The sequence below is a fragment of the Chelmon rostratus genome, chromosome 18, assembly GCF_017976325.1.
Source record: "Chelmon rostratus isolate fCheRos1 chromosome 18, fCheRos1.pri, whole genome shotgun sequence".
Taxonomy (NCBI): Eukaryota; Metazoa; Chordata; class Actinopteri; order Chaetodontiformes; family Chaetodontidae; genus Chelmon; species Chelmon rostratus.
Window position 1 is genome coordinate 7,875,521 of NC_055675.1, and position 27,632 is coordinate 7,903,152.

A 27,632-nucleotide genomic window follows, 5' to 3' on the forward strand; every position below is an offset into this window, starting at 1 on the left:
AACAACATTTTGCTTAGAATATTTCTGTACTTGCACTCCAGTAGAATTTGAACGCAGGAATTTGGCTTGCAATGGAATATTTTTACACTGTTGTTCTGACACTTTTACTGGTCACAATACTAATTCTGATAAGCACCTGTGCTTCTTTATCACTAATTTTCCCATCAGTCACCGGGCGATTTAAGGGAAAAACAGTTGGGTAACACTTCATATTAAGATAAACATATTCACTATGAAGTAGCTGCTTATTTGTATGCATATCTGTAGCATTTTGGTTTGTTATTACACATTATAAAACACTTAATAATGCCTTGTTCTGCATCACATTATTCTACAACTATTAAGTCATTAAGTAAATGTTTTCCCTCAATAACCTCCCAATTACTGCTTATTAATAGTAAGAAAGGACTTTGTTGTACATGAATTATGACATTAATAACCTAACCCTTCATAACCCTAAACCTAATAATAAGGCATCAATAAGTGCTTTATAATAACTAATGAAACGCCAGTATGATATTAAAATGCATGCTAATAAGCAACTTAATGGTGAATATGTGTGTTGATATAAGGTGTTACCAACATCAGCAACTGTGTGATTAGCCCTCTGTATTTTACCCTAAAAGCAGCAACATTAAGCAGTTCCTGTTAATAAATAGTGGATCTCATGAACCGTCGCAGTGATGCCATTTAATGTTAAAGTGTTCCTCGTTCCACCAAACACCTCCACTGTGTGGCAGCAGGGCTTAAATAAAAAAAAAAAGCACATGTAAAAACTCACAACTACCATTAAAGGAAAACATTTACATGGCGCATACAGCGGTTGTGGTTATGGCAGTGGAGTACTTGGCAGTGTGATGATGCGTGGAGCTCCTAATGAGAAACACCGAGCTCCCAGTAATTTGTTAGCCAGAGTTAAGGTCAAACCACAAATGCTGCATGATTCAGTCACCCCCAAAGTCCCTATTAGAATTTGCATTTAAAATATATCTATTATTTATGTGTGTATTATTAAAATGGCTGGCTGAGGATCCCCTGAGCATAGTGCACAGGGAAGGCCCACAGCTACTGGACCACAATACTGGAGCCTGACAATCAAATAATGGGCAGGGAGAAATGGAAGAATAATGAGACAGATAAAAAGTTTTCTGGAGTCCAAGAAAAGCCTCCGTCGTAATGAGGACACAACAGCACTCTGTAGCCTTTTAAAGCTTTTCTGTGTCAGAACAAAAAAACATTTATTCACTTCACATGACGGGTGGTGAACATATAATAATGCAAGCAGATGGACATAAGATAATTCTAATAATAATAATCTTACCGAGCATTAACAGTCTAAAAAAGCTGTCAATAAGAAAATACCCCAGGAAATGTGATGTGGTTCTACCTCACACGATGATATCATACGAAAAGTATGCTTGACATTGCTATACCTCCACTGAGGCACAGTGTGCAGCTTTGAGCTAAATGCAAACATCAGCATGCTAACATGCCCACAATGACAATGCTAACATGCTCAGGTTTAGTTGGTATGTTTACAATGTTCATCTTAGTTTAGCATGTTAGCATGTTAACATTTGCTAATTAGCAAAAAGTGCCTCTGAAGCCGTTCGTGTATGGGACTAATTACAATTCTGACCTGACTACAGTGCATTGGTTCATCAGGATATATGCATCATTTGAGCACCATGAACATCTGTACCAGGGCAGTCCATCCAAAAGTTGTTGAGAGTGTTGGACTGACCCACAGACAATGCTATCCCCAGAGCCACAGAGGGAAAAAAAGAAAAAAGGGGAGGCTCGGGAGGAGTTGTGGGGGGGGGTAAAGTCAATTGGCTAATGATTTTGTTTCCAAGTATTTTCTGGAAGCCTCTCTTAAGCCTTGCTGAGCATCCAATTGAAACACTCGTCAAGTCAAGCAAACAAATTTCAAAGCAAAGGCTGTCAATGTCTATTTAGAGTCAAAGGAAGTGCTGGTTTGTGCACGTTTGTCCACCTTTTTTCGAATGAGAACGAAAGAGTAGCCGTCTCACTTTTACCGGGAGTCAAGATTCAGCCTCAGGCAGGGCAATTGTCCATAACTCCTCTTTTTGTAGCCATGCTCATTTGCACAAATACACCCTGGGCAGCAGCACACCAGCCAAACATGAAAAAAAAAAAAAAACCTCCGTTTCTGTTGCTGCATGCAACTGACGCTGAGAGCGCCCAAACACCTTAATACCACAAGTGTGAGACGGAGCTGAGCGAAGTGCCAGACGCGCTGGGGAGAGACGTATTGTTTACACGTGCATCTTAAACGCTACTCCGTCTGCCTCCTCGCCGATATCTGATATATTCCACATGACATGACTGATGCGTTAAAAGCCTGCATTCGCCATCACCTTCTGTTCGGAGTTAACCTTAAGGTGGCAGCACTTTGAATGTCAACCCCTCCACATGTGGACCTTTTTAAATGCCACCGCTCTTTATTCTGCAACTGTGGAACAGGACAGACAAAGGGAGAGTGGGGTGGCTATGGAGGAAGGGGAAAGGGTTTTTTTTTTTCACACCAGAGGAAAGCCAAATGACATAGAATCAGCTAGGCTCAGCAGGGGGTTCATTTAACACTTGAAGGGGAATATGGGTACTAAGTGTGGGTCTTTGAAGGGCTACAGAGCTGATCCGCTCATTTGATGATGTGTTCAATTACATAGATGGATGAATGGCAGAAGAGCAGAGATTCCTTCTTTGGGTTCGCTGAATTTATTTCTGCTGCTTTATAAAAAGTAGCTTAAAATATGCAGAAAATACTTCTTATTAACCAGCAGGAACATGGTTGGTTTTAACAGTTTCCAAAACATCAGTGCAGCTTGATATTAACATTACACTATTAATCTACTCTATTAACGCCATTAAACCTTATGAATCACTGGCACGTCGCAGTAAAATGACTAAAAGCCTGATTTTAAATTCGTTTCAGGATTGATGTGTTTGAGAGATGAAACAGGCATCAAACCCCTTGTGGGTCATATGATAACACCAGTTTTGCCAACATATGGCTGAATTCAGAGTTTCTGAGCTTTGAGGAGGGTGACAGCTGAGGGGAAAAGCAGCGGCTTTAGCCATATTTTGCATCAAACTAATTGATTGTTTGGTAGTATTCATATTGTTTTTGCTTTGGAAACTGACGACAACTAGTGACTTGAACTTAAAGCTGATCAAAGCCTGGAACAAACACAAACTTTTCACATCTACCTTGAGTGTGAGTGCACATTTGTCCCTTTGACGCGAACCCCTCACCGTCCGATGAGGAAGTGGAGGAGTGAGAGGCAGTGGTGGCAGCGATGACAAATGATAATGGCAAACCTAAGACGACAGCCACTTCAAATTGCCCGGGGATCAACCGCGACCCCCTTGACACTTAAGCGAATCGAGCAAATCTGACAACCTCCCGCGCGTCGCGGGGAGCGACGTGCCTGACCACAGCCTGGTGCGTTTCTGTTTGTTGTTCAGCCGTGATCTCCTTTGTGTTGTCATGAGATTTTCCGAGAGCATTTCCAGTCTTGAAGACGCGAGGACTAGGAGTCAAGCATCATCTGTGATCCGTCGGTGTCCTGTAACAGCTGTCTCTGGCATCAGAACATGCGGTTGCCGCTATCCCATATTACATCTCTGCCACTCAGCGCCAACGGATCAGCAATCCAATTTCACACAAGCGCGCTCAGAGGGAGGCAACGCTGACGCAGGAACGAGGATCTATGCCTCAACAAAGACAAGAAGTTGTTTGAAGTGGCTGGAGGGGTGGTGGTCTGTGGGGAGGAGATGGTCTGAAGAATTAGATAGAAACAGTAATGGAAGTGCGATGGAGGGAGATAAAAATCAGGGGGTGATAACGTGGGAAAGGGGTTTCTATGACTGCTACTTTCATCAACTGAGCTGCCGCAGAGAGCAGAATAAGCTCCTAATTTCCCAACCCATCTGTGAGCACAGAAGACTAAGCACTGGCAAGCACAGAAGACAGACAGAAAGACAGGAAGAGCAGGCCTCTGAGACGAATCTCCACTTTGTAAACACACCTTTGTTTGAGCAGTGACGTCCGACGCGCCAGCTTCTGCTCAAAGACCAGCGAGACAATGATCTCTGTGTACTGCCGGGAGAGCAGATGTACAGTATTGGATGACAACACACTCCGCAGCCCTTTCAATATCACACACTCATACTGCACAGTCATTGTGACATAAATAGAGAAGGGGCTTGCGTCTCGTCTTTCGCAGAGCAGAAAGAGATTTGAATCTGATATCCGATGACTGCTTATTAGATCGAGCCATCAGGCCGTCAGTTCGGAGCCAGACTCATAAGACAGCCGGTGTGTTGAGGAGGCTGCTTTCCATTCCCACCCACACACACACACAAAACACAGAGAGCAAGCCCGTTCTGGACCGGCTTCTCTTCCCCTGCCAGAGCCGCGCAAGCAGTCGCTTGCAAAGCCCGCTGCAACCAGCGCCACCCCAGCACGAAGCCGGGACCCTGAGAGGTCTGCTATTTTGGAATATCAAATGCTTTTCAGAACAATAACCTGCCTCCGCCTGTGTTTTATTTCCTCCAAGAGGATTAAAGTGCAGCTCAGATGAAGCACATGCATCGATAGCAGAGGCAGTGAGAACGAGGACTTGGCCTGGTTTGCAGAACTGTGAAGGGAAAGGCAGGCGGCTGGATGGATAAATGCGCCGTTCCATTGTTGGTGCAAAAGGTCAGCTGGGATCCGAGCCCTATAGACAGAAAGACAGACGCAGGTGGACCCACGAGAGGATAGGGATTGGATGAAACCTGTGGAACATGCTGTCAGCGAGACTGACAAGACAGACGCAGATAACACTCGCCTCCACCTATTCTTTGACCTGTTGCGCTGCTATCGTCCCACATCTGCCAGCCGTTTCATTTTTATGTGGACTTTTTTTTTCTTTTCCTTTCTTAAATCGGGAAGACCGCTGTCAATATTTTCCGCTGACAACAAAAGATGACAATGTCCTGACTGTGTGATGAGGGTGTGAGATTTCTGATAAATCTGTCATCAGATTCATGACTCCCATTTTCCGTCCATCCGATTTCAACTGCTGATAACAAAAACAATAAAAAGTGAAGGCTGACAGTTCCCTTTTCAGAGAGCCTCTCCTCTGACAGTTTGACAGTGTGCAGTCCTCATGACTGAGGTGTCTGTCTATCTGTCGCTCAGTCTGTTTGGCTTTCTGTCTGTCTCTCTGTCTGCTGTGCTTGATTAACAATCGCTGCAGCAGAGCCTGGTCCGATTCCAAGCGGAAAGCTTTAACTCTCCCCCAAGTGACGCCGAGACCCTGGTGCAACCGCTCCCCTTAAACACACAATCACTGCTTCAAGTTTCCATACATCACCTCAATGAAAATCACACCTTAATACCTGCTTTGCTCCCTGGAGGTCCACTGTTTCTTAACGACTCTGCTGTAGACGCCTGACAGCAGATTTGTTTGTTCACAAGCATTTTGATGATGCTTGTGTTTATGGGAAAAAAAGGATTGTAAAGAATTAATGCATGACTAATGGGCAGTATAAAGCAGAGAAGGAAAGCTATGACGCTCAGTTCATAAACTGTCAGACCAGTTAAAATCAGGTGAACCCATCCAAGAAGACAAGCTATGAATGTATTCTTAGAAACAGCAGGAGCACTATATCGTGCCAGGAATTCTAAGCCTGTTTTCCCAGTGAGGAAAAAATCCCAATCAGAGGAAGCAAAAAGGAGTGGCATTTTCAACAGCAGCATGTCTAATACTTGAAGGCGGCTTTCTGCATAACCACTGAGGGCTGTCTTTATCCAAACTGACGTTTCGACCGGACGGACATGACACAAAGAGCTGACAGGTTCCTCTCAGCTCCGTGTCAGACAAGCTGACTTTTAGCGCTAAAATACACTCTGACACATGCACCACTTAACCACTTAGAAAGAACAAAAATGTGCAACAGACCTCTGGCTCCACATATTTAAAATTGCATAACTGTTCAAACACTGGAAGCCAGATAAAGAGCGACTTGACTCACCTATGAAAAGAGACTTCAGGTTTTTACACGAGCGTGCATGGATAATAAATGAAAGCCACCGTGGTGAAATGAAGTATTTCTAATCAATCAGTTTGGTCTGCTTCTGAGGAAGTGTCTTGCGAGAGCCGGATTTTGTGACATTTTCACTGTGAATGCAAATGGCAAGCAGCGTTCTGCGATAGGATGACAACGCATACAGTAGAGGCTAATAAATCAAATCCAGGCAGCGGAGTGTGAAGATTGTTTACCTTTCTACTCCTCGGAGAAAGATAAAAGCACCTCGGAAAGCCAACCGCTACCTAGTATTTAGGGAGAAGTGAGTGTATATTTTGTGTTGTTTTTTTTTTTTTCTTCTTTAAGTTAAAATGTCAGGAATAGGAGAACAACACAATATGCTGCATGGAGAGTGTAAACAATCTGAATGAGAGATTTTCACATCAATTTATGTCCATCAGTATGAGCAGCTAAAGGCAGGCTGGATGACATTATTTCAAGCTGCGAGGCGATCGTTCCTCTTAGTGCTCTTGGCTTTCCTCATGAGGCAGCAGGGTTTTCTTTAAGACCGCATGGTGAGTCTGTCTGCTTTGGAAATGTAAAGTTTCATCTTTCCCCGGTGAAACAGTTTCACCGTTTGATAGAACAATTGTAGTTTCCTCTCCTATCTGAGGCTAATTCAAAAGCAACTCCCTGCCGCCCCGCCTCCCTCCCTCCCCCCCGTCTCCGCTCCGTCTCCCTCATCCAGCTCCCCCAGCGCGCACCTTCTTAAACTTTAATCATCTCACATTCAATACGTTCCACAGCGCCTCGTCACAAGGTTAGCCCGGCTTTCAGAAGGAGCCTTCCCCTTTTCGCCTCCACCTCAATAAACATTCAGTCATGTCAAGAATCTTCCAGCGTGTTCATTACCGGGCCCCCTGACGAAAGAGTGATGCTCACCAAGAGGGCTTCTCTTGATGCAGATTTAAAGGCCCAGCGAAAATAAAAGGCGAAAGTAGAGGCTAAAACGCCGCTAATGCACCACGGAGGCGATGCACAATGATATCACACTGTCGCTCCGCATGCGGCTACTGCAGTTGAATTAAAAATGTTGAACGTTTCAAAGCCGAAAATGCATTTCATTGTAATCTGTCCGCCTTGTCACTGTCAGGAAAGTGACACTCACGCCTCGACGTGGCTGCAGCAAAAAAATAACAAAATGAAATAAATCCCCTCAGAAGAGCCAGGCTCTTTGTGTGTTTTCTCTCCTTTTCTGATTGTGTCAGAGTGAGGCCACGACACCTGCTGTTCTCTGGATACCATGTTGTGTTGGCCGCAGTATGGGGTCTGCTTCAATCCATTGGCTAGCTGACCTGACTGAAATCAATGACCAAAAAGGCACAAAGTGTGATTTTGTTTCAAGACGAGCTCTATTGATTGGCGCCGTCGATGCCTGGAAAAACGGGAATTTCATTTTCATGAGCTGCAAGGACGACTTTTTGCTAATCAACAGAAATTTGCTGATACATGTAATGCATTCGACGTGCAGAACAACCATGATAGCTTTTAAACATATGCACGGGGTAATGGAGTAAACACTTATTGTAAAAGAATCCCTGCCAGGTGGGGCGATCAGTCATGGGACGCGGCTTCTGTCGAGACGTGCTCAGCAGAACAGAACGCTTCATTTGGCCTTGCCTGTGGAAAAAAGCTTTAATGGGCTGCCAACAGCAGGTATTCCATTCAATCCCTATCAGCAGAGGATCAAACAGCACTACGTATGGAAGCCGAGGCTGGAGCAACCCTCCTTGTTGAGGATGACTTTTAATTACGAGAACTAAGCGTAAATATCACATGCATCCGTCTTCATTGTTCACCGGGCCATATGTGCTACTCTGTTTTCCTGGAAGCAGAGCCGTGGCCATGCTATGGTCTTTGTTAAATGAATGAAACGTACAGCGACTGCTGAGAGCATCTTCAGTGTGAGGCCTGGTAAATAACATTATAGCTCCTCATGGCTGACCACAGCTCAGCGCCTTGCCTTAATACGCTCCTACGATCAGCACTGCACACGCTTATTCTCAAGAACATATTAAACACACAGGTCACATGATCTTAACGTTAGCTTATTATTTTTTTAGATCTTACATAAGAATACAAAAAATCCTTAAAAAATGCAGAGGGTAGTCATTTGCACCACAGTGCTACGGCTACCTGACACAGAATAACACGAAGAGACTACCTCACTTAGAGCTTAACAACAACATTAAACTAATGAGATGGCTACAGGCTAAAGGAAAAGCTCATTCTGCTGGCTTGAGACTGCTCAGTAAATCGGAAGCCAAATTCTATCATCAAACATTTCAACAGAGAAACGAATGAGATGTAAACAGAGTGAATCAAAATGCCAAGGATATAGAGAATCAACATAAGCCTACGAGCAAAAGCCCCATCCTAACAACAGTTATTAGTTTGTGGCATTCTTTAGATCAATATATAATGCTCGGTTCTGTTATTTCTACTGTGGCACCTGCATCTGTGTCTAATAAAGGCTGGTAAAGAATCACAAATTCCAGCGCTGCTGTTATTAAGCATCAGGGGAAGAGTGGATTAAAAATCTCATATTAAAGGGGATTAAACCATGCAGAAAAATCCATATGTTTCATGGGCTATCTGTGGGAAGATACTTTCCGAGCAAAATGACGTGTTCGGATAAAAACTCAGGCCAATTTTTAAACCCTATAAAATCCTCACTAACGCTGCATAACAGGCTGTAACATTAATGTGCAAACATTTAACCCAGCATAGATCTTTCACACAACCTTTCACAGGAAGCAAGCGCCTTTCAGAAGCACACGTCGTTTTGTGGGTCATTATTTGAATCAGCCACTGTGACCTCGAGTAACTCCAATAACAGTGAGGCCTCTTTACCGTTCAGCCAGTCAGAAGTAAAGGGGGTGTGAGCGCCGTGCATAGATGGCGTCGGCCTACAGATCTTATAAGTCAAATAATTCTTTTAACCCAAGTGTTAGCATTCAATCAGGCATTTCCAAGTCTCCTACTTCATGTCTCTGCATGCCTGTGATGAATATGAAAAGCCATGCCTGTAGGAAGGTGAAAAGCAATCACATCGTGGTGGCATGTGTTGTTCACTTAATATTAGCTTGTTTAGCACCTGCCGTGTTTGTCCATTTTTGCAAAAAAAAGTTGCATACAAGCTACATATGACATAAGCAAGAGCTGCATTTGATAGAAGTGCATTTAATTACTAGCCAGTAAATTGAGTGGAATTGATATTCCAGGGAAATGGTGCTGTGGATCACATGATTACTTGCTAGATGGACACTGGAAGTTCTGTTTATCAGCAGGTGACAGGAAGAGTTGTGGTTATTAATAACATAGATTTAATGTGAGCAGTCAGTGACTATATATCCATGACAACAGCATAAAAATACATAAAAAATAATCAACAGCCCGGCAAGGGATAACAAAGTATAGCTCTAAATTAACTGTAGTCCACTGTTCCATGTGGCTCGTTTTACATTGCGATGGACAATGCGACCAGATGGTACTTTTCCACTCTCAGCATTTGTCCCACACACACACACACACACACACACGCGCGCACACCTCTGCACATGTGCATGCACACACGCGGCACCATCATGCCAACCATACAACCCTATACGTGATCATTACAGCTGAAGCAAACCGCGTCAAGAAAGGTTATTTATAACAGAGCACAAAACACACCAAAGCAATGCTGAAATAAAACACCTGTTCTGTGTCCCATTTTCCATTTAGAGGCTTGATTACTGCATTTATTACAGAGTCATATGTGTAGGAGTTTCACTTTCAGACACGCACACACACGCTCCTGAATATGTCTAACTATTTGACTGCGTCCCCACTTGGGCCGCCGTGTTTATAAAGAGAGAGTCTCCAAACAGTGGAGATCAATAGCGGCCTGTCAGCTTTTTAGTGCAGCCATGGACAGAGCAGAGACACAGGGACCACGGAGAGAGAGCTGCATCCGTCCGTCAGGCTGACCCCCGATAGCTTTGATCGAAGATGACAGAGAGGGAGAGAGCAGCTGAGGACAGGAGACAGCTAGGAGGAAGATAGAAAAACGGGCTCCTATGGTACTGGCCAGCTCTTGAGGCCCCTTTATTTTTTCTAGGCCATAATTAAAGCAGAGCCCAGACTCTGGGTATTTCCCTTTTTAAACATCGCTGGTCTCTATTGCCCGCCATACAAAGGACTGTCAAAGGCAAGACAAAGCAGAAAGGTAAATCCCTGAATAAAGCTAACGGAGAAGCATCTGGGGAGGGCTCTGCATTATATCTGCTGCATATACGCGCGCACATTCCCGCATATACTGTACCTTTAAACAGTTGTGCATTCACGTGCAAGGCAATGCACCTAATTGCTCTGGCAGCCATTGAATGATGACAATGGCCACGGTGGGAGTTGGCAAGACTTTGTCGGGATGTATGTAATTATTCAGCCGCACAAAAGGAAGGGCCGACGCGGTGCCAGAGCAGATTTACTGTGTCTGCGGTCAGTGCATTCAGCAGGGTATCTATGTGCACTTACGGGCTAAATTGCCAGACAATTGTTTACCTCTGCTTTTAGAGCACAGGCCCCACCGAGAGCAAGGAGAGGGAAAAAAGAAAAAAAAAAAAAAAAGCCCAGAAGTCCAAATTAAAGCAAATGATCTGATAGTGAGGAGGAGTGTTGAGAGAAGATGAATGGTATCCATGGAAGCAGAGGCAGGGGAGAGGCTGAAATGCCTAACTCTTTTTTTTTTTCTTCTTTTTTTGGTAAAGGCCCCTCTCTTCACAGGCTGCTGACAGCCAGCTAGCTAGAAAATCCCCGGACGAGGGGGTGGAGAACACAAACTGTACTGCTCTCAACTACACCCCTCAGACATTTCCAAGCTGCAGTTTTCTGTATATCCAAACACAAATATGATACATAGACAAATGAGATTCTACACCCAAATATTGCTGTTTATGTAAGGCTTGAGGCTGCAGTAAAAGTGGGTTTACAACCTAGTTTGGATCAAATATCATGGTTACTATACGGCCCGGTGATCATTTATATCTAAGCTCTACCCCTGTTAAGAAAAAAGAAACGAAAAAGTAGAAATGTGCGCGGCCTTTTTCTTTTGAATCTACAAAATTAACTCTTAGCACTTATGCAATGTTGTGGTCCTTTTTTGTTTGTTTGCTCCTTAAGCGAAAGCACCGCCTCGAACCATCACTTCCGACAGCAGCACCCATCTGAGCCGCTGTCAGAGGTCATTTACATAATGAAAGAAGGAAATTACCAAGGAGGCAAAGGCAGGACGAGCCTGCCATTTGGCAGAGAGGGAAAATGAAGATGGAAGGAAAATGGTTTGGCAAGAGCGGGGCATTGGACAGAGAGAGTGCAGAGAGAGCAGCAGGACTGGAGTGAGGGATAAGGGTGGAGAGAGCAGGAGGCGGCAGAGAGAGAGAGGGAAGGAGGGAGCGGACGGGCTTGGAGAGACAGTTGAACCATGAAGACAGGCGTGCCAGTGAGTTGGACAGCGCAGAAACATTTGGAGGAAGTGAGAGAGGGGAACTCGAGGACGGTGAGGGAGCTGGAAAGCCTCAAAAGCGCGGAGGAAGTTGGAGATTATGTCCAGTTGGGGAGCCTTCCCAAATAATAAAAAAAAAAGTTGACACCAGCAGAGACAAAGACTTAAAAGAAACTTGACAGAGCAGGTGGAAACACTGAGAGGCTTCCAAGGCGAGTCAGAGGGTAGCAGGTGTTGCGGCGTCCATCTGGACGGGGCTCTTACCTTGGCCGACGCCGGAGCCACTGATCCCGCTGCCGTGATGCCTCGCTTGACCGCTATGTCGCTGCTGGATGTTGTCACGGCAACTGTGACCGGGGTGGGGAGGAGGGAGGGGATGACGGGGAGGGGAAGGAGCCCCGGACGGTTGTTGCCATTGACAACGGCAGAGGCACAGCTATGATTGGCTCCTCCATTGTGGAGGCCAGAAGGACGGATGTCTCTCCGCTCCCAGGGTCCCCGGTAGTCCCTCTCAAAGCGGTGGTGGTGGCGTGACATCACTTCCTCTTCCTCTCAGAGGGAACAACGGGGGCAGGCCTGCAGGAAATGGAAAGAAAGAGGGTGAGGTCAGGTTGAAATTCTTTCATTACATGTATGCAAATGCAAGTGAGAGATACGGACAAAAAAAAAACAGGGTTTTGAATCTAGAAAGAGACTTGGGGACAAAGAAAGAGTGACACGCCAGGTGAATTAAGAAGAGAGCACGCTGACACGAAGGCGTAAAAGCTCACAGCACCTGCTCCCAGTGCACCTGACTGACGGGAACACACTGCGGCTCATTTGTTGCTTCTGACTCCCATTCTCCCAGTCATTAACGAGGGCTGCGACAAGAGGGAGAGGAATGAGCACCGCGGAGCAGCTCCATAAAAACACCATCAGCGCCAACACCATAAGGAGCTAAACTGGTTACGCCAGGCACCCTCGGCTCAACGACGAGAGGTTAAAACAATATGGCCGAGCGAGACGCAAACAGGTACACGCTAAGTCGGGCTTGCTTGACGATGGTGCAGCAGTATCGTGACCTTGCGGTCAAAACTCATTCATCTGAATAGATAAATACCCCAACCCATTACAGCTCATCTCATACATCTAATGGCTGGTTAATTCAATCAGATTGCCCTTGAAGAGCATTTGAGGGTTCTCCCCTTTTCAAGCACAGCAGGCTGTGATAGGCTAAGAGGCGACAGTGAGCTGGAATTACATCAGTATGGGCTATGGCGCTATTGTGTAGCATGAGCGGCGTATCACACTATATTATATCATAAATCAAAGCGGTACAGGATCTGAGTAGAGAAATCCATCACTGAGGGGATTGTAGCGCATTGTACTCTTCCTCACCAAAGCCACGTTATGCTTCCCAAGCCCTTGATAACAGAAGAAATAAATAAATAACAACCTCAAACCAGGTTCAGCAAGCCCCATGCAAAATCCCCCGGTCTGTGAGGAGAGAATGACAGCGGATGATAGGTCTTTATTCTGCACGCTGGGGTCTGTCACGCTGCCTCTTGCCTCACAGAGGAGTGAACGCCTTCAAATGCTGCCTTCTCTGTGTGCATCTGTGTGTGTGCAAAAAAAAAAGCAGCAAGTGGCGCAAGCGAGAGTGTGTATGCACGTGATGCTTTGGCAGCATTTAATGAGAACACACATGTTTAAAACTCCAGCGTGGCGTGTGAGAGTCTTGGAGCAGGCTGTTGGAAATGAAAAGGTTCTTTAAAACGCTTTGATGCGAGCGATGCGCGATGCAGCCTGTGGTGGGAGCACTGGCCCTGTGCTATCTTTAGCTGCTGCGACCGTCCATTTATTTACCCGGTGAAACACACACTCATTCTTCCTTTACGTCTTTCTCTGTCGTGCTCACTTTCATTCTTTTTCTTCTCACATTTTATTCCCTCTCTGAATCCCCCCTTCACTTATCTCCCTCTCATACAGCGTCTGCTCTGTCCAAATACAGCAAGCTGATGCGTGGCGATGGAGCCAACCAGAGCGACTAAAAGCTGTCGGACAACACTCTGGCGCTCTCTTTCTCTTTCTCGCTCACTCTGCAATAACCTCTTCCCCCTCTCCGCAGTAACCCCTTTTAATGACCTCAAATTTTACAACAGAGGAAGCTTGTATTATCTCTAAAAATGTTTGAGACGGAGAGAGTGGCAAGGTGCTAGTCCGGCGGAACAATGGCACAGTTAGCGCCAGGTAATATTCCCTTATCACGCGAGCTCCACACCTCAGCTGAGAAATAAGAGGGCAGGAAATTCCTCCACATAAAAACAGGAGGGGGAAAAGGAATAAGAAAGGGACTTTATCTTAACAGGAGTCGGAATTGGGGCCAGAGTGCATTTGCATTCACAAATCTGTACAATTTATTTTATCAGTCCGTGTCAGATGTGAGTGGGTGGATGCATGCGACTGTGCGTCCACAGTGCTCCCTTGTGCAGACCGTTTTGTGAGTTAAAAAAAAAATGTCCTTTGTTTTTTTTGTCTTCCTGTACACTTTCAATAAAAAGGGCACACTATAAGAACAAATCCATTACATTATGTAGGAAAGGCACTCAATTACGGTTGCAAGAGCCCACACAAGACAGCTTTGTGGGGTAACCTTCAGTTTGGCTGCCAAACACAGCACGAAGAGAAATAAATTAAAGCACGTGGTAATTCCACCAGAAGAGTTTTAAATAAGGAGTGACCGTGGTGGCTCAGCGGTCTGAGGCATGTGCCATGTATGGATGAAAGGTCTTGGGTTTTAATCAAGCACCAAAGTAATATTGCATCATCTCCCTCTCCTCCTTCTGTCTTTGCTATTTCCGAGAGAGGAAAAAGTGGATGAAGTCTAAAAAAGGGAGCTAATGAAAGGTCAGGGTCGTAGTTAAATCTAATTAAAAGTGAATGCGTGTTAGAAAGAGATGACACATTGTGCCAAAGGCAGATATTTTGTATAATTTGTAATAATGTCACATTAGGTGGGCGATTTGGTTAAAATCCACGGAATAAGGAAATTTATTTCACATCGTACAACCCCGATTCCAGAAAAGTTGGGATGCCAGCAACATGTTTCAAATGAGTTAGGACAGTGAATTTCTCCATTGTGAGATCAATAAAGTCTTATCTAATCTAATCAGGAGCAACAGCGAGGTTCACCACTTGTATAAAGGATGTCACTACATGGGCTCAGGAACACTTCACACAGTGGCCCAACTTTTCTAGGATAGTAACTGAGAAAAGGTTTGTGGATAAGAACCTGGAATGATGGGAATGCTTTTTGGCTCATCCACTGAATTAATGCCTGTAACATTAAGGTACCTCATAACAGCGATGCACAAATGTACCGAGTAAATCATTTCTTATACCATGTTACATATGTTCTGATGTTAAATTCCATACAGTGGATAGTAACAAGCTTTTGACCATGTGACGGTGTGACATATTGCACAACATGTGTCTTGCAACATCATCAGAGATGCACTGATACCAATCCTCATCGTCTGTGTATGTATTTGCTACATTTTACAAGGAGAGTCAGATTAGTGCACCCCTAAATATCATGTTAATAGGAATAATAGTGCATGAAGTCAGTAATGCAGTCCTGCTCATTGACTAACAATATTACCCACAATGGTCTACTATATGCAGATACATTAAAGTGGCAGCTACCTTCATGTTGTATGTATCTCACGCTACACAACATTTTATCTCCAAACCAGATGTCACAATCCATCCTACTTCTTCCTTTGATACTGAGAGTAAATGTGCGTTCTTTTAAGTAGTTTACACAAGCGCCAAATGTTGTTTTTCTGGAGCCGAGCTTCTCACATTACCGTGCTTCAAATTCAATCACTCACTTACCCGAGTGGCATTTTCATAATGTTGCCGCTACATTTCAATATGTGCACAATCCTCCAAGTTAATTCCTGTCATCCTTGCACTATGCATGTCAGTATGTACAGTGTAACCAGAGGCTGGAAACTGATCCCTGCAGAACGAGTGTCACCGAGACAAATCCCACTACATTTATGGTCCTTGGTAAACACAAGGATTTAAGCTACTAATTACAGACACTCAGATTCCCCTCACAAGTGTGTTTCTGCAGCTCCCTTAAAGCCTGCGTGTGCGTGCGTGTCGGCGTATGAGCTTGCATCACCTTGAGGCTGACTGTCTGCTGCATGTGTGTTTGCAAGAGTCAGTACGAGAAGGTGACAAAAGAAATTTGGCTCTCACGGGCACCCGTGGAAACCAACACCCAACACACCTGTGGACTCTGCCAGACCAGATAAAGACTTAAATACATCACATCTACAATGACACTTTGCTCGGCGCTGTACCGCTCTAGAGAGAAGGTGCCAATAAAGATTTGCCCATTTTCTTTCACATCCAATGAAGTCACTGTCAGGCCTGGACAAAACAACAGTCTTTTAGAAGGGAGATGATAACCTCTGCTGCAAGGCTCGCATGCTAAGCCAACCTTTTTAAGAGCCTTTTCAATTTCATAAGAAACTAATGACAGCATTTCAGTCATACCCTACAGCAATTAATGAGGCTCCTCAGCTCCTGCAATCAGCATGTTAATAATCTTGCCTGAAGGTATCAGACTTTCCCACGCCAAATTCTATTTTCTGACTCTGGCTCCGACTTAAAACGAGCGAGGACTGAGAATTCTTCGCAAAAAGATGAAAATCTAAACAAAACGATTCGAGCCACTGATCCTCTGGAAGCCCAAATGGTAACACAAAGAATCCGGTTTCCGACGCGGCGCAGAAGAGCCAAAAAGGAAAGCGAGAAACACCGTGTCAGCAATCAAACCTAATGAGCTGACTGACTGGCATCTCCATTGTGTTGTCAGTCACGTCATGAGTTAAAAGCAGTCAGCTGCAGAGGAGGGAGTGTGTGTGTGTGTGTGTGTGTGTGTGTGTGTGTGTGTGTGTGTGTGTGTGTGTGTTGGTCGCTGGGCGTTTTTGACTCCTGTTTCAAAAAACAGCTATTCTAGCACTGCTGATGCGTCAGAATCAGCACTCGGCGTACGATGTTCCTAACGTGTGTGCAACTGAGACAGAAAAGTGAGATGGTGTGGGTGTCCACATGCGTAAGAGAGGGATGCGGTTAAGGAGTAGAAGAGGAGGAGTAAGTGTGTGTGTGTGTGTGTGTGTGTGTGTGCGTTTAAGTGTGGGAGTATGCCAACGTCTCTGCATGCGCACAGGGTCAACTGTAGCTGACATCATCATGACCACAGCGCCATCACCGTGGAGATGCCCTGCATGTTCCTGAGCCTGCTTGTAAGTCTGCGCGGCACACATCTCGGCTGACTTCGACGGAGTCCGTCTTCACAGGCTTCAGTTCCCAAGCGACGGCGGAGTGATTAGCTAAAATAAAAAGTTGCCTGACAGGTGGGAACACGAGACACACACCCTAAAGAACAGCATCTGTCACTCCGCGGCGGCGTGCCGCATGTCTGGTGTGTGTGTGCGCGTGTGTGACAGAGCTGCTTTAACAAAGCCATGTGGGAATACGCAGGGTGCCGCAGATAGACGTGAGGAGAGAGGGAGTGTAACAGATGGACGGAACGTGGCAGCGACGGAGAGCGAGCGAGACAGTGTGAGCGAGTTAGCAAACGAGATTTAACAGCAGTAAAGTGTGTGTGCGCAGCCTGAAATAGAGAGAGGGGTGTTAAGGATGGGATCAGGGTGGGGTGAGGCGGGGTATGTGTCATACTTCTGTTGTAGGGTGTGATGTTTGCTTTGCTGGCACATTCTGCCCTGCGTTCAATACCCCCAGCTATTCCACCCGCCACAGATATTCCCCAAGAGGGAGGGCTCCATTTCCAATCTGTAGTAGTGTTTACTTCTATTGACCCAGTGACACACACACACACACACACACACACACACACACACACACACACACACACACACACACAGCCACCTGCCACACTCACAAGTCCATGCAAATGATCAATTCCTCCATCAGCAAGTGTGGATAGTACAAACGAGGGCAGGGGTAAGTGGGCATACTGTAACTTTATGAGGACAAGATACTGCTGTAAATGAGAAGCCCTGTGGGAGACGCGCACAGACAACACACACACACACACACACACACACACACACACACACACACACACACTATAATGTCAAAGACACTCGTGCTTGCTCTCACGCACAGCGCACATACACCAATGCAATTACAACCCAGTGAGAGTGTTGACAGTTCCTCCAGGACGACGGAGGTATTCATCCTGATATTCAAATAATGGGAGAGACCGTTGGTACAGGAATAGCCCGGAGCAACGCGAGCCACAGTCTCTGGCTTTTTCAATTCTCCTCCTCGGCTAGAGTGCGTGGCGCCCAAGACACACCAGATGATGAAGACACAAATCTCAAAGACGATGCATCTTCCACGCCTGCATATACGTGCCAGCGCATGCAAGTAGGCATTCACACACACACGCACCTGCACAGGCAAACCACACAGGTGTTGTTAATGATGCAATGCACTGGCAGAGTAAAACATGCAAAACCGGATAGTACAGACTAAATGCTATAGTCTATATTTGGATATTTGTCTTTCCAGCCTATTTAGGATTTTTTTTTGTCACTTTTGTGAAGTATTGATTGATGAAGCAAACTGATCCGCCAGAAAAGAATCAGGGTTTCCTGGGTATTTTTAGCTTTCCCTCTTAAGGATGTGATATAGGAGAAGCCAAAAGAAGAAGAAAAAGAAAATAAAAAAAGTGGAAGCTGAGGGAAAGGCAAACACAGGAAAGGAAAAATGGAGTTTTGTATCTATCTCATGAGCTCAGAGACGAGTTTGTGTGTGTGTGGAGTGGAGGTGTGGGTGAGCAGAGAGGAAGAGAAAGGGCAATCTTCAAGGATCAGAAGCAGAGATGAATGCAGCTACCTGCTGGCATGGAAACCAACAAGCCTATTGTCGGGACTGATTCTTAGCATTAATAGGTCCAATTAATCCCAGTGGTTTGAGGGGAATTAGCACTCTGCTACAATTCCAACACCTCATTAGTGGTCTGAGTGGAATCCAGAGACACCACACAGTCAAGCAGGGTATCACAGATACATGGGACGCCTCAAAACAGAGCCCACCAGCTAAGGCACCATCCAGAGCAAAAATAACCTCAGTTTTAGCGGATTATTAGAGGCTGGTTTTGCTTAAACAGCTGCAGCTACAAGACAACTGGGAAGCATTTGACATGCAAATAAACCTGAACCACTGGGTAGTCACCAGTCATTCTGAGCCGATCTAGCATTAATCTGAATCCACCTCCTTATCTCATCTGCCTATTAGGATTTCCACAGAGGTTCCAGAGATGATAGTTAGAGATGGCACTTTGTACATTAATCTGACACCTTGATGGATGAAACACTGGTGGGTGACAAGCACACACTGCCTCACTTTGCCAGAGACAGACACTTCCCCATCATCTTCTCTTTGATAAAGCATGCAAGCAAAGGCCGAATCATTCAAAGCGGATAAAAAAAAAAGGGATATGGTGAGGTAGGGGGGTTAGGTAGACAGAGAGAGGAGAGGAATAAAAAGGAACCGAAGCTGAGGGTTATTTTTTTTTTAAGATTAAGAAATATTACATATACCTGCACCACTGACAGCAAATTTCCCCCTCAGTGTGCATCAGCACAATTCTTTTAGTGGAGCATTAATAAGTAAAACTTTCTCCCAATCTGGAAAAAAAAGGCTGCTGTGTGTAGCGCATGTGTGTTTTCGTGGTGGATACAAAGTGATGCAAGGGTTTCCAAGCCGCTTGTTTGCTGCGGTTTGAACACACGGGCCCTGTCTTCATTTTTTTGGGCCAACCGTCATTCTTCTGTCCAAAAAATGTCAGCTCTCAGCGGCTCCCGCGCAGACGGGAATGACCGCTGCGTTTTGAAATATTGCAGCGGCCTAGTCAGTAACACCCTGCCAGTGTTTGGTTGTCAGCATGTGATTAGCCCAAGGAACACAGAGGCTGCTACCTCCACCGCCGCACGCTGCTGCTCAGTTAATTAAAACACCGACTTTCAACAAAACGCCACATTATCACGACGGCAAGACATAAAGCTGGAGAAAAACCCTGGGGCTAGTGTGCACACTTTCCCATCCAGCATTTCTGCATGCTCTTTCTACGGGGTGTGGGAGCGGCAGATTTCCAGACGCCAATCATGCAGTGTGTTTATGCGTGTATTTGTGCTTGTGTGTGTGTGTGTGTGTGTGTGTGTGTGTGTGTGTGCGCGTGTGTGTGTGTGTATTCTCTGTGGCCCATGGCAGCTGTCGCCTTTTCTCTCCCCGCTGCATCCTTTTGCGGATTTCTCTGTTCTCTAAATAAAAACCAACAACGGCATCAAAACAAACAGCTCACTGCTGATGCCACACACACGCACATGCACACACATAAACACACACACACACGCAAACACACAGGACAGTTGGAGCAAAAAACCTCACATATTCTATGGGCTGCTGCATCATTGCACCTACTGTGACATGAATGTGTGTGTGTATATATATATATATATATATATATATATAGCCTTGGTAGTGGGACACGAGGCAAGTGCAAGAATAGTGACTTAATTATCTAAATGGCTGCTGCGGAGATTACTGAGGGCAGTGAGCATCCATCTCTTTCAACACCACCGGCTTAGAGTGCACGGCCAAGCTGGAGGAGAGATCAAGAGATATAGACATCAATAACAGAGACAGAGCGGCAATGAGAGAGCGAAAAAGAGACCAGGAGAATTAAACGGGAGCAAGAGACGGGAGACAATGTGGACGAGAGCTAGTGGAGTGGGTACAGTGACGGTGATTTACGACGGAGAAGTTTGCGAGCCGACTGGCCTTCGCTATAAAGAGCAGCATGTTGGCTGCATCCTCAGCTACAGACAGCTCGCCGGCAACAGGGATCACGACATCACCTCTGTCGCCATGGAGATGCCCCGCACATCTTCGATTGCGCTCTCGTCATTACCGCGGGGATGCTCCGGGGCTGGATGGTATCATGACCCCCACTGTGGAACAACAAAGGCTCCACATTTAGGTCCATCCCTCCCTTACATGTGCACACATTTTTTGACTTTTGCACAGGCAAGCCGTTACAGGGGTCGTCCTCAGACCGGAGGGCCGAAGGTTTGAGCCCCTCGTGCGCACGTAGCGCTCCAAGAGCCCTTGAGCGAGACATTTAACCCCTACCTGCTCTAGAGGGCCCAGTCCTGCTGGTTGACCCTGCACCCTGACCAGAGGGCAGGGAGAGAATTTCCATCTGGAGGCTGAATAAAGCATACTGTATGGAAATAAAAAGATTCACACTGTGAGCATTCATGTGAAGCACCATCCATATTGTAGCACTAAAAGGCGATTTAACAAAGAACGAAATACCACCACCATCCAAGGCTCTTTGCTCCTTAGCAGGAATTATTAAATGGCTTTATTAAATGTTCTTGTAAGTCTACGTTTCAGAGGAAATGAGACATTTCTCTAGTTAGAACTTGAAGCTGTGGTTCCTGACAGAAGGGACAGTGGTAAAGAAAGCGTGCTCGTGACTGGAACTCTCACTGGTTTCACCCCCCCCCCCGAGCAACTGAGCAAACAGAGGGTGAGCAAATAACACTCTCTGCTTTCAACAACTACTGTCAATGCACCACTGCACAAGATACACTGTGCTACAACTTCCCTAAGTCGCGCTCAGTTGTCTCTCTTGGCTCGGCCCCATCCAAATTCAAGGCCAGCCGGCGGGTGAGCATCGTCAGTGTGGGAATGTTTCCCAGGTCCTCCAGGTGAGGACATGCGCACACGCTGCCTCACTTTCCCCAAGTGACACCCCAGACGACAGTAGGAGCCTGGCTGCAGCGCCCCGCTCCCAGGGGAGAACACGTTGAACTGTAAACATGAGGTAAACCTTGAATCCGAAAAGATGAATCACACATAACAGACAAGCAGACTGATTTTTTTCAGTAATAATGCTGCATTTATCATGCATGTAATCGTACACAAATTCATTTTAAAGGTATTGAGTGTTAATGAGTTCTCACGTTTTCCCCCCGAGCGATGCCATTAACAGAGGATGTTCTCTGAAATAATGATAATTTGAAAACATGCAGAGGAATACTGTTCAGCGACGGCTTTAGATTAGCGAGTTTCTTTGTGACTTCGCTGGATAAACCGGGCCGTTTATAGATTGAAGTCAAAATGGCACAGTACAAGGAAATATCTAATAAATCAAAGACCGATGTTTCTTTCTTACAGAGTCAATTACATTAAAGCGAGCTAAACAGAGTTCAGATGTGCTGCGCACCAAATTCCCATCTCAGTCGGCGCCAATGCTTTCTGTCATGGCTAGTGACAGGGCCCCGAGTCAGCCGGTCTTTACTGCCAAGTTTGCTGCATCTCTTCATTGCTTTCTCTCACAAAGCGCAAGCGCCAGCGTGCACATCCATGCATTTCACAGAAAAATTCCCTGACTCACACACACACTGTGGCAAACTCAGGTACACACACACACACACACACAAACACACAACCAGGACAGCGCTCTCTCCCTGATTAAGCCAGGCCATCTGCTTGAGTCCCCCGTCACCACTGACGGCTGCTGCTTGTCCAGGCCGGCGCCGGGCGAGCCAGAATTCCCCCAGTGTGATCCAACGGCATATTAATCTCCTCAAATCTCAACCTTTTCAAAAGGGCAGACGCCACGGTAACCTCGGTGCAGTTGTTCGGGGCAACATCATCTCACTCTCTCAAACACACGATCCTGTCACTTCCGCCTTAGACGACATGAAAAGCGAAAGCATTTTCCTCTCTCCTTGTATCCCCCTCTTTCTCTCCACTTATCTCATGTCTCTGGGTGCTTTCTCTAAAAGCCATTCTCTGTCTCTGTCCGTCGTTTCATATCTGTATGAACACAGTGGCCTTTCAGAGCTCACAGTGAGTGGCGCCGCAGCCCGGTCTGGCCCAGAGGAGCGGTTGGAGCGGTATAGATTAATGGCCCAGGAGACTGCCTAGGCAAGTGGAATGAACAAATAGAGAGGCCACTGAAATGACCGAAAAGAAAAAAAAAGGGGGGGGGGGAAGAGAGGCAATGATAAGGAGAATGAGGCGTACACTAAATTGTAGGAGAGGTACTGGCTGGGGGAATGTGTTCTGTCACAGTATAGTTTTATACCCCTGTCACACTGACAGAGTGAATTAAAACTGAATGTGCGTCATCCAACGTGGATTTGCGACCCTCCTTCCACCTTGGTTGGATGAAGGTCGGAGACTGGCCAGATATAGTGAGCAGCCGTCTCTATTAGGGACGGAAACCTCACCTAATGCTACTGTGGTTAAAATGACATTTATGAACATTTACTTTCTACTCGACTGCTCAAAAAAAAAAAAAAAAAAAAAGAAGAAGAAGAAGTGACATAAAGGGAGTAAGACAGAGAAAAGGCGTGGGGGAAGGAGATCCAGAGTGGGCAGGTGAGAGAGAAACACTTTCTGTAATTACGCATAATCGTAAGTCATGGAGTGGATTTTGGCTGTGATGTGCATGGAGCTACAGTTGTTGACTGAACTGTGACAATCTGCAGCAGCAGCCTCAAGGGGATGGGGTCAAATGTGACTAAAACAGATCATCAATTAGTCAATTGGTATGAAATGAATTGACAAAGATTTTGATAAGCAATTAATCATCAAAGTCAATTTAATAAGACTAACAGTCCACAGCCGTGGCCCGGCTCTGTGAAGTTGTGCTGAGCCACCGCTTGGAGATAATTGCCTCCATCAGCATGATAACGTGCTTACAATGACAATGCGAACATGCTGATGCACATGTAATGCTTGCCATGTTCATCATCTCACTTTAGTTTATTAGTATGATAATATTTGGTAATTAGCACTAACAAAAGTGGGCTTAAGGCTAATAGGAATGGCATTAGTTTTGATCATATTTGGCCATAAACCAAATAGGACTACTATTAACCTACTTCAGCATGCTAGCGTGCTCTCGATAACAACGCTAACATGCTGATGTTTAGCAAGTAAATCCCAGCATTCAGAAGTTTAGATTGTTAGCAACTTAAGGTAGAGTTGAGGCCCATATTTGGTCATGTAGACCAAATATTTACTTAAATCAACATGTTAACATGCTCCCAATAAAAATGCTAACAAGCTGGAATAATGTTTGCCATGTTCATCATCTCAGATTAGCATGTAGGGGTGATAATGTTTTTTTTTTTATGTTTAGTGCAAACTGGACGACATAAAGTACAGCTGAGGCTGATGGGAATGTCTCTTTGGCCTCATGGTGGCGCTACAGGAAAGTTCCGGGATGGCCAAACTCCTTCATCTTCTGGGGACACTCATTTTTCAACTAAATTTCATGCCAATCAATCGAATAGTTGATGAGCTATGTTGGTCTAGTGAAGTGGAGGACTGGTGTGAATAAACTTTAAGGTATCTTAGGATCTGAACTTGTGATGGGACTTTTTTTTTTGCTTTTGACATCTTGTTGATTAATCAAGAAAATAAGACATGAGTCCAATATTCTGTGCAGCCCACAATGCATGGCTCTACAGTGCTACAGGGGTATAGAGGGTGTGTGTGTGTGTGTGTGTAGTTTTATTTCTGAATTCTCCTTGAGCATCTTCAAAAATAATATGTAGCAAGACAACTGAAGAATTTGAAATGTGCCACAAACCTGCGGTGCCTGCATTGTCTTCTTGTGATTATCTGAATGAATGAATTGTGCTGCAGCTAGAGTAGACAGAAGTACAGTGGTGAAGGGTTTTTTTCTTGCCCTCTCTTTGTCTCTCTTATTTTCGCTCTCCTGCTCCCTCCCCGCCTCCATCCCATCCCTTCCTTACCCATAGCTCAGCTGGACTCTCATACACAATCAGCCACATGAGTCCGGGGCCGATGTAGATGAGAGCGAGACAGGGAAGTGGTGGAGGCTGTTGGGCTCCATCAGAGAGAGCGGAAGTGAAGTGAGAGATAAAAGGAGGAGAGAAAGGAGAGAAGGAGAAGCGAGAGGAGGAGGAAAGGCAATGACGGAGGGGGAAAATAAGAAAGCCCGTGGAGATGGAGAAAAGGTGAAACACACACCCACACACAAGCACACACCCACCCACACACAGGCACACACGCACACACACACACACACACACACACATGTTCTTTAATCAATATGGTGGGAATGTGGCCCCATGGTAAATCACTTTCCTGGCAATAACAGAGAGCAGCGACTATCCCTCTTTTTAATATGTTGCCAGAGTGTCAGTGGGTGATACACGGCAATATATAGTGTGGAAGAAGGGAGAGAGACGACAGAAGGGGGGGGGGGGGTTGTGTGTGTGTGTGTGTGTGTGTGTGTGTGTGTGTGTGTGTGTGTGTGTGTGTGTGTGTGTGTGTGTGTGTGTGTATTGGGGGAGCTGTGATGTATAGGCCTGGACAGTTGGTCCGCACTCAGATAAAAGAGGGGAATCATGATTAGGTTGGGTAAAGTGTCCGTGCTGGCCTATCCATAGAAACACACACACACGCACACGCACACGCACACACACACACACACACACGTATGCATACACATGCACACCAAAAGAAAAGCCTGGCTGGCTGGAGAAGCCTGTCCTCGCTCTCTCTCTCCCACTACCCCCTTATCATGTGTCCTTTCTCATGAGCTCTCAATGCATCAAAACCTGGCCTCCTCAGAACAAGGATCCACTATAATATTAGAATTTCATTACAGGGGTAAAAACTATCCCTCTCCTCTTCTGGTCACATCGATTTAGGGGATATTGAAGGCCAGCGAACTTTTCCACATTGGCCTTACAAATCTGTCCACCTGTCACCGTCCAGAGAGCCACCAGATTACACAATGCCCTGGCAGGCTGACCTTCACTTAACTATCAGACCGCAGGGCACATCATCCTCCATGTCTTTATTGACTCGATTCCATCTCACTCAATCTCATCTTTGCCCACTGTGTTTGAGACCGCTTGGCAAATGTTGTTACCGTAAACGAGAGCGGCTTCTCAATTGACTTGGGTCCCCTTTAAAGTGGTGTTAAATAAGTAATGGGGCGTCTCATCTGCTTTGGCTAGCCAGTAGCTGGATGGGTTACAGTAAAGGGAGATTAATGGATGGGCAAATGGAGATAAATGTATGAGCTAAATGGAAGCGGCCGACCGGCGTATGACGAGACCCAGCGACATATAGAGTCGATGCACAACTGGACAGCTGTCAAAGTGTGTTTCGATTTTGGGGTCCTGCAAGATACAGGTAGACCGATCATCTTTTACTAATAATCATAGGCTCGTTTTAACACTCGACAGATGACACGCTATCAGCAAAAGCCAAGCGTGAATACAATTTGTAGAAGTGACAATGAAATGAGTAATGGCCGTCTGGAGAAACAGTTTCTCAGGAGAATTGGCCTGTTACTGTAGGTAGCTCAAATGTAGAGGGTCTGAAATTCAACACCCAGGCCGTGGCTTCAGTGACACGGCCAGTACAAACTCATGACAAAGGCTGGATATGCCGCTAACTTGTCGGCCACACTCCCAAACACAACGGTACCATGGCTCCCTTAATGCATTAAATACAGCTGAGCTCCTCCATCACAAATAGCCAGAAATCTTAACCAAATTCGAGCTGGAACGATTCGCCAATGAATCAATTAGTTGAATGAGAGAAAATGAATTGCCACATTTTAATGACTGACTAATAATTTCAGTCATATTTCAACAAAAATACCAATATCATTCTTATTCTAGTCATGGTTTGTTAATTATGAAGGTTTCTGACTTTTGGTTGCCATGTACGATTGTGAGTCAGCTCCTTCGGGTTTTGTACTGTTGTTTTGGACAAAACAAGCACTTTGAGGGCATCAAGCTGAAGTAGGAAATTCTAATGAACATATTATACTCTTTTCTGACATGGCAGCTGCATCAGTCGCCCAACATTTCAGATGCACAAGTGTTTAGTTCTATGCTGATATGATGGTTTTTGACTCCCTGAGTCCACTCCTGCAAGCCAAAAGTCACGCACTACAAAACAGGATATGGCACATGTGCTGCTTAACCCATGCAAATCTGGCAGTAAAGACAAGCGTCACCGCCAAAATATACAGCAAACAAAAGCACAGTCCAGCAGAACAATGACAGCCCCGCAGAGACGGACACATCATCAGGCACTGTGGTTCACACAGAGCTGCTCATTTCAGATTTGTTGTTGTGAAATCAACAAGCAAAGCTGAGGCTCCTCGGCTTCAGTGTAATTAATACTATTCAATTCTCTGCACACCTGTTGTTGTAGTGAAGCAACACCACCAGGAACCTTCTTCTTTCCTCTCCACTCTTCTCCACTTGTGTTGGCTATGTCAGAACGTGCTTTCTTTTTTTAAATGTGAAGTCAGATTTGGGAGGACCACATGGGCTCCTGAAGTCCTCCACCAGCCCTAACCCTGACCCATACATTCTGTCACACCATATCCGGATTGACCGATGACCCTGATGACCGAGGCTGCTCTCATCTCCACCTACAGTCTTGGCTCCTCTCTGACCGTGACGTCACCAAAGCAAACCCTGCTGCAATCAATTCACTCAATTTAATCTTAATTAGCTGCCCACAAAAAGCTGCACATTATTACTGATGTAGATGAGGCGTCTCACTCTCCCTCGATCTGCGTCTCTCTTTAAAGACTTTTTTATGTTGCTCAAATTTCACACTACACATTTTAATGACATGTGGGTCTAATGATCTGTGTTAAGTCCAAGCCTGACAAACCCGTGACACACGGCCAAGACTAACCATTTTGCTTCCATTTCATCGGAATCAAATGAGAGACGGCTTATGCTGGCATCAAAGGAATTGCCATGACCAGCACAGGATCTGTCAATGCTCCCATGTAAGCAGGCTTTTAACCAGCCGCCTCTCATTTCCAATGCATGATATGAACTGTTTGAACCTTTTTCATATTCCTGAAACACGCCGCTGAAATATGAGCTATGGTATGGCTGTGGCATAATGCACAATGCCCCTG

At 45.5% G+C, this 27,632-nt stretch overlaps 1 protein-coding gene across 1 annotated transcript in view; it reads right to left on the minus strand.

Annotated features, from left to right (window-relative positions):
* Positions 1 to 27,632, minus strand: part of LOC121622036 (kelch-like protein 29) — a 192,619-nt gene that overhangs the window by 114,368 nt on the left and 50,619 nt on the right. Inside the window, exon 3 of the mRNA XM_041958822.1 lies at positions 11,852 to 12,163. Coding sequence (XP_041814756.1) covers positions 11,852 to 12,124 — 273 coding nt within the window. The 5' untranslated portion in view covers positions 12,125 to 12,163. The remainder of the gene's footprint in view (positions 1 to 11,851; positions 12,164 to 27,632) is intronic.